Source organism: Triticum aestivum, chromosome 3A, assembly GCF_018294505.1.
Source record: "Triticum aestivum cultivar Chinese Spring chromosome 3A, IWGSC CS RefSeq v2.1, whole genome shotgun sequence".
NCBI lineage: Eukaryota > Viridiplantae > Streptophyta > Magnoliopsida > Poales > Poaceae > Triticum > Triticum aestivum.
In genome coordinates, this window is record NC_057800.1 from 518,153,904 (window position 1) to 518,164,896 (window position 10,993).

Genomic DNA, 10,993 nt, shown 5'->3' on the forward strand with positions numbered 1-10,993 from the left:
AGGGTGGAGGTCCGGCGGCGGCGGGCGTCGTCAGGGGGGCGGGGTGCTCCAGGCGGCGGCGATGGACACTCGATCCCGATTGGATCGGGCGAGAGGGAGAGACGAGGGAGAATGTGGGGAATCGGGGGAGTGGGTAGTGGGGGATCTGGGGGTTAGGGTTTCGGGGCGTGGGGGTTATAGGGGTGGCCGACTGGGCCTGGGGTCGGCCCAGTTGGGCCAGGGTCCAGGGGGGGTTTCTCTTCCTTTTTTTTGTATTGTTTTCTGTTTTCTTTTTATTTATTTTCTTTTCTGTTTTTATTTATTTATAAACACTTAGGCATTTTATAAAATTGTGAACCTTACACCATAATTATCTTTGTAATATTTGGCAACCACCGAACATTTTTGTTTTATTTTTGAAAACTTTTATTGTTTTCTTTTATTTAAATTTTGAATTTGTTTCGGTTCTGAACTATCGAGAGTTTATCACAGTAACCGTGGTGACATGGCATCATTAGCGGGGAATCACTGTAGCTTAATTATCCGGGCGTCACACCAAGGCGAAGGTCCTGACGGAGGATCGGGCGGCCTTCGCGAAGCTGGAGAAGAAGGCTTGAGGCATACTGAAGACGTTGTATGAGAGCGGCCTAGAGGAGCCGTTGGCTGGTGCGGAGGACGGCCCCGCCAAGCCGCTCCCCTTCCCGGTTGATGCGCTTGTGGACGACGCAGACGGCCTTGGCCCCACGGTCGAGGCCGAGGCGCGTGCCCTGTCTTCTGCGGCGCTGACGCATGTCCTCAGCCATGTCTTCCAACGCGATCCCGACGTCGACTTCGACAGCCTGCTGGAGCCCGTGAGCGGCGACCGTGCCGCTGTTGCCGCTGAGGCTGTGCAAGGCTGAGCCGAGGTTTTGCTGGGGAAGTTCCGCTCTCCCAGCGTCCTGCCCGGGCGCGGTGCCACCGGCCTTGCGACCTCGAGAGGCGAAGCCGTCCAACGTGACTCCACCACCGGTGACGGCGTTACTGGGGAGTGATCCCTTCGCGACTTCTATCCTGTTTTATTCCTGCACATGCACCATGCCTCGCGGAGGCGTTTAAACTTGTGTTTTGGCGTTGTGGAACAATCTTATGGCTTGTAATATTTGCTTTGAATTTCCTGGAATTTGCATTTTCCTCTCCTACTTGCTTACGCTCTACGTCGGCAGGGCCCGGCCCCGCGCGTACCTCACCCAGCGTTAGCCCCGACCGGAAACCAAGGACGGGACTAAGGAGTGAGTGGCTACGTGGCAAGTTAGGCTCCTGAGTCGCGATGCTCAGGAGTCCCCCTTGACGCGCGAGGAACAAGTAGGGAAGGGGGAGCGAGGAGTGGATTGATCGTTCTACGTCGGCAGGGCCTGGCCCCGCGCGTACCTCACCCAGCGTTAGCCCCGACCGGAAACCATGGACGGGACTAAGGAGTGAGGGGCTACGTGGCAAGTTAGGCTCCTAAGTCGCGATGCTCAGGAGTCCCCCTTGACGCGCGAACAGGTTTTGTACCTTGGCTCCGCTCGAGGAGTGGCGCGCGACGACCAGGTCCAAGGGACCTGGCTGGGTGGCGTACGCTCGGGCGAGGCCCGGGCGTAGCCCCCGTGTCCGGCCCCCTCGTGCGGCACTCCCGAGGGGAGGCATTGTGATGGTGCCGGACACTGAGCTCTGGGCTCCCTGAGGTTGGTACGGCCGTGGGCCGCCCTCAGTTGTTTATCTCCAGTGCGGAGCATAGCGCTTCTGTATGTGTACATGCATAGCCGCTCCTCGGCAGTGTTGTCAGCCAGCGCGGAGCATGGTGCTTCCACTTGTGCGTGGGAGGGGGGCTCCCCTCTGGGAGGAGCCCCCGGGGCTTGTACAGCCCCGCCCTGACACATGGTCGACACGATAGGGCTAGGAGAGGTGTATCTGGGCACCCGTGAGCCAGCGCGGGACTCACGAGGCCCTACCGCGAGGCGGGTTGCGCCTGGCTCCGGGCCTTTATCAATTGGTGTGTTCTTGTAGGGTTGTTAGAATGCAAATGCTCTACGTACTTAGGTCCCGGCCCTCGAGCGAGCTCAGCCGCCGCTGGTATGACAGGTTGCGATGCCGTGGGTCAAGGCCAGGGGGTGAGGGCTGGAGAGCCAGTAAGAGCCCATGAGTCGCGATGCTCAGGCGCCCCCTTTTAACGTGCAAGCGCTTTGCATGACGACAAGCAGTAGGTGATAGTTATGGGAATCAGATTAAGCGTGAAAGAACAACTTCATCCTAAGGTGAATGCTGGAAAAGCAGCTGCCGCTGGGTCGGGCCCGAGCGGTGTGGGGATGATGCAGCCCTAGGGGCGCCCCCAACAAGGTAAGTAAAGAGCATAAACAAAATGGATACATGCCGCGGGGACGGACCCACGCGGCCTGGGAATGGTGCAGCCCTGTGGGCGCTCCCAGCTGAAGGTAGAACTCTGAAAGATGTCACCTGGTGCTGTCGAAGATGAAGTGATGCTGAGGAAGTGAGAAATGCGCGGTGAAGACGTCGGCCCTCATGAACCCCCAGGCCCAGGGGCCTCGGGAGGCTCCGGTGGCACGTGCAGGTCTTCGGGAACCCTGTGGTCCTGTGGGCGCTCCGGTGGCACGTGCAGCCCTGTGGGCGCTCCCAGCTGATCGGGCGCGAATCCTGATGCGATACCTCCGGAGGTGCCTCCCTCCTTGTGGCTCGGGCCAGGTGAGGCCTTCTTCTTCTTGAGGGTCGCCTCGGGAGGCCTCCCGCTGTGATCTGGGTCTTCGATTGCTGCGGCTTGGAACGCACGCTCGAGCGAGCACACTGCGTCCCTTTCTTCACAGGGTACGGTGATGACTCCACCGCTTCCTGGCATCTTGAGGACTTTATAACCATGGTGAGTCACTGCCATAAACTTGGCTAGGACTGGGTACCCGAGGATGGCGTTGTACGGCAGGCGGATGTGAGCGACGTCGAAGTCGATGAGCTCGGTGCGGTAGTTGTTGCGTTGCCCGAAGGTGACCGGAAGGCGAACCTGCCCAATTGGAACATGGAACCATCGGTGACTCCTGAGAAAGGTTTGGTCGGCTGAAACTGGTCGTATGACACTTGGAGACTGTCGAACGTCTCGACGGCCAGGACGTTAAGTCCTGCCCCGCCATCAATGAGGGTCCTGGTGACCTGCATGTTGCTGATGACTGGGGAGCAAAGCATCCGAAGGACTACGGCCGTTGCCGCACACTTGAGCTGGTCTGCGGAACTGAATGTGATCGAGCACGAAGACCACCTGAGAGGGCGCGTGGCCTCAAGCTTGGGAAGGACTGCATTCACCTCGTGAGCAAACTGCTTGAATATGCGCTGTGAGGCTGGGGCCTGGGCGCCACCCAAGATGCAAGCAATTGCACGCGGCTCTTGGAAGCCCCCAGCCCCATCGTCTTGGTGTTGGTCTTCGTTCCTCCTTGGTGGGGGCGGCAGAGGAGGGAGGCCTACGTTACCGTGGGGGCGGTCCTCACGAGGTTGGTCCCTCTAGCCTCCCTCGCAAGGCTGGTCCTGCTAGTGGTCCTCGCGAGGGCGGTCACGCCATCCCTGACGAAGGCCACGGTCTTCCCATCGTCCGCTGCCTCTTCCTCCTCCTCGGCCATAGCCCCTGTCGTTGCGCTCTGGGCGTCGGCCGATTCGCCCATCTCGCACGGCTCTGAGCTCTTGACATTCGTTGGTGTTGTGGGTGTGGAGGTCGTGGTACACGCAGTACCGTCCGTCCTTGGATGACTCAGGCTGATCCCTGCCTCGCTTGGTGTCCGGTTCCGCTGCTAGCACGACATCCCCCTTGCGCTTCACGTCTTTGGCCTTGAGCTTCTTTTCTTCCGGGTCGGCTGCCGGAAGCTCGAGGAGGGAGAGACGCCCTTCCTCAGCCCTGGCGCACTTGGTCGCCAAGTTGAACAGCTCCAGGGATGTGCACAGGTCTTCATGGATTGCTAGCTCTTCTTTCATCTTAACGTCGTGCACGCCGTCGGAGAAGGCTGAGATGATAGCTTCTTCGGTCACCTTGGGGATCTTGAGGCGAGCGTAGTTGAAGCGCTGGATGTACTTCTACAGGGTTTCTCCTGGCTGTTGCTTGATGCGGCGCAGGTCGCTCACGGCCGGGGGCCGATCGCGAGTACCCTAAAAGTTGGCGATGAAGCGGGTGCGCATCTCGCTCCAGGAGGAGATCGTGCCGGGAGCCAGGTTCAGGAGCCAGGTGCGGGCGCCGTCCTTGAGCGCCATGGGGAACCAATTCGCCATGACCTTCTCGTCTCCGTTGGCGGCTACGATGCCCAACTCGTAGAGCTGCAGGAACTCCACGGGGTCCGCTGTGCCATCGTAGCGGGGAGGGAGGTCAGGCTTGAACTTGCCTGGCCATGTGACGCCGCGCAGCTCGGTGGTGAAGGCGAGGCAGCCCGCCGTGGCCACCGGCGCCCTTTGCTGGTGCTGGACTCGTTCTTGTGGGTCACCATGCGCCGCCACCGGGAGCAGCACGGGGTCTTGTCGTGGAGGTGCTGGGGCGCGATCTTGGCGCGCCGGCGCTGGGATTGCGAGAGCACCTTCCCGGAGACGTGGGATCTCTTGGCAGCTCCTTTCTTGCTGCGCAGGCGCCGGACGTGGAGGGTCTCGCCCTGGGGCTGCGCGCCTTGGAGCCAAGGCACCTTCTTAGAGAGGAGGTGGCGGAGGCGCCTCCTGATCCTCGCCCCCTGCACGGGACGGAGGGCGAGGCAGCGAGAGGGACCGCAAGGGGGAGCCCCCTGCGGCACTGACGAGCTCGGTGACGTGGGCGAGCCAGTCCTCGTAGAGGTCGTGGACGGGGCGATAGTGCAGGAGCTCCCGCGCCAAGAGCAGTGAGGCGTGTGCATCCATGGGTGCACAACGGGCGTGGGACGACGAGCCAGCCGGAGCCAGCGACGGGGTGGCGGTGCGGCCATCCCGCCGCACTGAAGGATGCTGGGACGAGGCCTGCTGCTCGTTTCCCACCGGGCCGGTGGCGGCGTTGGCGGCGGGCGACGGGAAACGACAAGGGGGGCCGCCGACGGGCGCCGTCTGGGCGACGCGAGCAACCCAGCGCTCGGCGCAGGCCCGACGAGCGTCAGCCATGGACATGACGGAAGATCACACGCGAACAGCGGAAGGAAGATTCCGGCGCCCCCTACCTGGCGTGCCAAATATCGGATTTCGGGTTTCGGCAGACCCTTGAGGTTCGAACACTGGGGTGCGCGCGGAGATCTCTCCCCTACCGATCTACGTCCGATCCTCCCGTGCAAACTAAGATGAAAATGATGAACAACACAAGAGACACGATGTTTATACTGGTTCGGGCCACCGTTGTGGTGTAATACCCTACTCCAGTATGTGGTGTGGTGGATTGCCTTTGGGGCCGATGATGGACAGTACAGAGGAAGAACGGCCTCGCGAGAGGTGTTCTTGAGCTGGTGCGGTGTGTTCTACTTAGTCTCTACTGGGTTTCTCCTCGTTCTCTTCTCTCCTGGGTGTCGCCCCCTCCTTTGTGGAGGCTAGCTCTATTTATAGAGGCCCTGGGCCTCTCCCCGAATAATTGAGAGGGAAGGGCGCCAACAATTGACCATTTTAAAGGGGAACATTTAGTACAAGTTATTCTGATCAAAGGTGGTCTTCGGCTGCCAAAAGCACTGGTGATGACGCCGTCTTGGGCTCCACGGTGACCTCCGTCTGGCCGCCCGGCTGGTCTTGGTCTCGTTGCATCGGAATGGCAACCTTTGCGTGATGCCTTGGCCTATGCTTGCCCCCTTTGCACCAAAGGGGAAATAAGGACCCTGCCCAGGCCGGCGCCCGCCTGGCGCCCGCCTGGCCTTGATCGTCATGACTTGCGTCATGGGATCTTCGCGAGGTACCCTCGCATTGATCTCTTCGCCTCTCGCGAGCCTGCCCGATGACGCCGCTCTTAAGGAAGCTTCCCGTCGTCCGCCTCGCGAGGCTTGACCCCTCGCGAGGGTCTTGAGCTTGGGTTGATGAAGATGGGCCGTGCCGGGTCTTCACCTGAGCCACGCCACAGGCCGCAGGCAGGCAAGTCTGGGGACCCCGTTTCCCAGAATGCCGACAGCCCTAAGGTGCAATCTGTGAGTCCAGTTCAAGAGAAACATGTTTTTTTAAAGGGATATAAAGAGAAGATTCTCTGTGTTGGGTTTTCTTGTCACATTTGCTCAAGGTAGGAGTACTAGTTTTCTTATTGATAATCGATTTGGATCTGGAGATAAGTTTATTTAGGGATGAATAGGGTCATCGACATTAGTTTACTCGTATGCAGTTGAATCGTTGCAACACGTAGCCCGTGGAGTCAGCACGTTGGTCGCGAGGCGATTTTCGTGGCACGGAAGCCACCCATGCGCCAAAAGTATACGGTGGATTCATACCGCTGCTCGCGGCTGGACAACCGTCCGAGCACGACGCCGCGAGGGTGCTACAGTACCGTGATGCCATGGTGGAGTCATCGAGGCGAGGATACTCCTATATACACAGGCAGAGTGGCAACGTGTCAGTGCAGCAGCCGTGACATGACCGGTGCACCCGAGACTGCGCGCCCGATGTCTGGCCACGGCAAGCAGCAGCAGCTCCTACGCCACCCCGCGCTCGCCGCCGGCCATGGCAGCGGCAGCGGCATGGGGAGGCGCAGGTACCTCGCCTTCCTAGCCATCGCCGCCGCCCTGGTCGCCTCCTACCACCTCCTCCACGCGCCCACCCCGTCGTCGCGCTACCACGCGCTCTTCCTCACCCTTGGCTCCAACGCCAGCGCTGCCGCGCACCTCCGTGCGCTCACGCTCCGCCCGCACGTCGCCGGCACCCCGGCCAACGCCCTCGCCGCCGAGTACGTCCGCGCCACGCTCTCCTCCCTCTCCTTCCCCACCCGCGTCACGCCCTACTCCGTGCTCCTCTCCTACCCCCTCCACCGCTTGCTCTCCCTCTCCGCGCCCGGCCGCGCCACCAAGTCATTCTCCCTCACCCAGGACACCTACCCCAACGACCCCTACGCCGAGGCGGCGGCGGAGGTCGTCCCCACCTACTTCGCCTACTCCGGCTCCGGCTCCGTCACCGCCGAGGTCGTGTACGCCAACTACGGCGACAGGAAGGACTACGCCTACCTCGCCTCCCGCGGCGTGGACGTCGCGGGGAAGGTCGTGCTCGCGCGCTACGGGGACATCCACTGCGAGGACATGGTGCGGAACGCTCGCGACGCCGGCGCCGCCGCGACGATCATCTACACCGACGCCAAGGACTTCGGCGGGCCCGCGGGCAAGGGGAAGCGGAAGTGGTTCCCCAACACGCGGTGGCTGCCGCCCAGCGGCGTTCAGATGGGGACCCTCTACTACGGGAACGGCGACCCGACGACGCCGATGTGGCCGTCGTGCGCCGCAGGGGAGGACTGCGAGCGTCTGAGCACGGAGGAGCTGGAGGCGAGCGAGGCGATGCCCGGCATCCCCGCGCTGCCGGTGTCGGGGAGGGACGGGGAGACAATCCAGAAGGCGATGGGCGGCGGCGTGGCCCCACCGGAGTGGCAGGGCGGCGAGGGCGCGCCCGTGTACCGGATCGGGCCCGGCCCGGCCGTGCTGAATCTCACATACATCGTGAGTGGGGCCCAGCGCAGCGGTCCAAGAATCATGGGCTTTCCTCTTTTTGTCTAGCCTACATTATTGGGCAGCACTCTCATTTCACTCCTTGTGACCCGCAGGGAAATGACACCCTAGCAACCATCGAAAATGTCTTCGCTGTGATAGAAGGGAAGGAAGAGCCTGACAGGTAAATAATTTACAGCATACTATTCTTCCGTAGATTCTGACAGTCAAGTCTGATAATGAAGTCAGTGGTAAATTAGGTGTTACAGCCCGAGTAGTTCCTTTACTTTATCAACCCAAGCCAACTGGAAGGGTAAAGATTACATTTTATAAGGCGATCGCTAGATTCTATGGAATTTTGTACTAGGATCAAGCATCGGATTCTCCCTGAGACATGTCAAAGCCAGAACTAACAATGTTAAATTTGCCTCTGTGTGTTTTCTTTTTGGCAGATATGTGATCATAGGCAACCATCGTGATGCCTGGACATTCGGGGCAGTCGATCCCAACAGCGGAACAGCAGCTATGCTCGAGGTAATCAACCTTATTGATATCTGTTCTGAATGCCAGACATCTTTGCTGAATCAAGGATAGTGACTCGGTACCTACTTTTGTTTTCAGGTTGCGGAGAGGCTGTCCCAGCTAGAAAAGAAAGGATGGAGGCCAAGGCGAACAATCATCGTCTGCAGTTGGGATGCAGAAGAGTTTGCGCTGGTATGTTCTTGCTCGCGTGCTCTCAGGTGCTTTGCTTATTCTCAGGTGTAAGCGCTAAAGCGTAGAAACATCCAATGTCTCAGATAGGGTCTACGGAATGGGCCGAGGACAACATCGATATGCTTGCTTCAAGAGCTGTTGCTTATCTGAATGTGGACATATCAGTGTTTGGGCCAGGAGGTCTCATGCCCCGCGCAACCCCTCAACTCGATGAATTGATCAAGGAAGCAAGCAAAATGGTATTTAAGCTTTGCACCTACAGCATAGAATTTAAACTTCGTGAGCAGCACTGAGTACATATAAGAGACCTGTCTACATAGATTCCAAATTTATTTTAATCATTCTATCCTTTATTTTTTCTTGATTGAAGGTACCCGATCCTGATGATCCGTCTCATACCTTGTATGACTACATGATTCGCCAGAATCCTCCGGTGGGTACAGTGATGGAATGGTCATATAATTCTGTTGTGGCACAGATGAGTGATCATGATAGCTTCATTTGATTTGGAACACACTGAAGTGATAAGCTCCGATTTTCAGATTGCAAGGGTGGCCGGTGCGGGAACAGACTTTGCAGCTTTTGTCCAGCATATTGGAGTCCCTTCACTCGACATGTCTTATGGACTATGTGAGTGAAAATGTTCTTGGTGGCGCATAAGTCTGGAAAACCGTGCTCCCTTTCGATAGCAAGTTCTGATTCATTTTAAAAAGAAATCAGTCGACTGGGAACCATATCTTTACAGCTTGTGTTATTATTATTCCTCTAGCATCTGCTCTAAATATTGTTGCTCTTGCAGTTTCAGAGTACCCTGTTTACCACTCGCTGTACGATGATTTTGTTTGGATGGAGCGGTTTGGAGACCCCCTGTTCCACAGACATGTAGCATGTACTGAACGAGAGCTATCTTTTCAAATTCAAAAAGTACAATCGGCGTTCCATTGTATCGCCGACTAATCCATTTGACTGTGTGATCGTGCAGTGGCGAGCGTCTGGGGTCTGATTGCTTTGAGACTTGCAGATGATGAGATCATTCCCTTCAATTACGTCCCCTACGCTTCTGAACTGGAGGTATCTTCTCTTCTGGCAACTGAGATATGCAACTTTTGAACAACACAGGGTAATCCCCTATTCATCAAGGGAATTGAAACAGAATCATGATGTAGACTTGCCTTTTCTATTGAGTGGCACACGTTTTTTTAATGAAATTATCATTAAGTGTGGCGTGTAGAAGCAGCTCCAACAATTACTTGACACGTGGACTATGTGCCGTCTTGCTTACTCCAGGAGAGCTCAAAAGTTGTGGAGGACGGATGCCCTGGGTGTGCCGTCAGTTTCAGCCCTCTGCACAAGTCAATCAAGCAGCTTGAGAAGGCGGCCACGAAAATTCACATGGAGAAGAAGGTATGTGAACAAAAATTCCACTGGAAAGCAGCTTTCACCGAAATTTCCAGTTATAAAACCTCCACTTTCCTCATGACAATAGGTGCTGCAAGCAGAGAAATGGGGCCTAAACACGAGGGAACGCACACTGAAGGTCAGAGAGATGAACGACCGATTGATGATGGCAGAGCGAGCCTTCACCAACGGAGAAGGGCTCGCGGGGAGACCGTGGTACAAACACATGGTGAGTAGCATCGAAGCTTCAGGCTTGTTGCATAGTACTCCCTCCGTAAACTAATATAAGAGCATTTAGATCACTAAAGTAGTAATCTAAATGCTCTTATATTAGTTTACAGAGGGAGTACTTGTCTGAACTGAACTGAAGTGACTCCGAAACTGGCCACGGTGATGATTTCTCTCCCTTGGCAGATTTATGCGTCGTCGGACCAGGACGACTGGGGCACCAAGGCGTTCCCCGGCATCGTCTCGGCCATGGCCAACGCGCAGAAGCTCAACACGACGGAGTCCTGGCGGCTGTTGCAGCATGAGATTTACAGGGGTGCGAGGGCCGTGTCCAAGGCCTCTGCGGTCCTTGACGGCAGTCTAACATGATGCCGGAGTAGACATCAGCACAGCACAGCAAGGAGTTTACCGGTGCAAATAAGTAGGGAGAGGGAAAAGGAATCAAGACTTGGCTCATAATGATTGACGAATCACCCCCTTGTTGATTCTCTCTTGAGAGTAGCAGCAATAGTTCTCGCAAAAAAAATTAGAGTAGCGCCAATAAGTTAGCGTGTCATTTTTTCCCCTTTCGCCGTCAGAGCGTAGCTCATCAAATTGGTCAGCAAAAAGTGTGTCGATGAATGAGGCCATGGATCTCGCAGTTTATTGGCGTCGTGTCCCACTGGATATCCTGATTCCGCAGGATCAGCCTCCACGCAACAACATCTGACGACCGTGCGGATTTGTGATTTTTCTGCGTGAATCTGGCAGCTGGTTCGCCGTTCCTGGCCGGTCATTGTCCGCGTACAAGTAGAATATGCTGGTAATCAACACCCTGGGCCTGGGAAATGGTAAGTACGGAGTATACATCAAGAAATAGGGTGCACGCGGAAGATTCTATGAGGGCGACGTGTGCAGGTTTGATCCAATAAGAGTGGATCGTGCCTCTTTATTTATTTATATATCCCCGTATACGTGGCGATTTCTTAGACGAAGGAAGTTACAGAATAGCTTCGGCGATCGGCTGTTATCTTGCTTACACAGTGACACTGCAGTATGCGCCTACACATGTAAAGTCTCCGCATAGA

The 10,993-nt window shown here is 56.9% G+C and overlaps 1 protein-coding gene across 1 annotated transcript; it reads left to right on the plus strand.

Moving 5' to 3' along the window:
- The first annotated feature begins 6,398 nt into the window (after positions 1–6,398).
- On the plus strand, positions 6,399–10,571 carry LOC123061959 (probable glutamate carboxypeptidase LAMP1). The gene is made up of 12 exons (XM_044485250.1): positions 6,399–7,598; positions 7,703–7,770; positions 8,039–8,120; positions 8,208–8,300; positions 8,384–8,539; positions 8,671–8,733; positions 8,843–8,930; positions 9,100–9,189; positions 9,283–9,371; positions 9,588–9,704; positions 9,787–9,927; positions 10,113–10,571. The coding sequence occupies exons 1-12, from the start codon at positions 6,450–6,452 to the stop codon at positions 10,293–10,295; spliced, it is 2,319 nt and encodes a 772-aa protein (XP_044341185.1). The 5' UTR covers positions 6,399–6,449; the 3' UTR covers positions 10,296–10,571.
- Positions 10,572–10,993: the final 422 nt, after the last annotated feature.

Excerpts from the sequence above, each read along its gene's own strand:
- LOC123061959 (XM_044485250.1), top strand. The coding sequence starts at position 6,450 with ATGCCATGGTGGAGTCATCGAGGCGAGGATACTCCTATATACACAGGC. Across the intron at positions 8,301-8,383 it reads ATGCAGAAGAGTTTGCGCTG|ATAGGGTCTACGGAATGGGC; the intron begins GTATGTTCTTGC and ends CCAATGTCTCAG. Across the intron at positions 9,705-9,786 it reads AAATTCACATGGAGAAGAAG|GTGCTGCAAGCAGAGAAATG; the intron begins GTATGTGAACAA and ends TCATGACAATAG.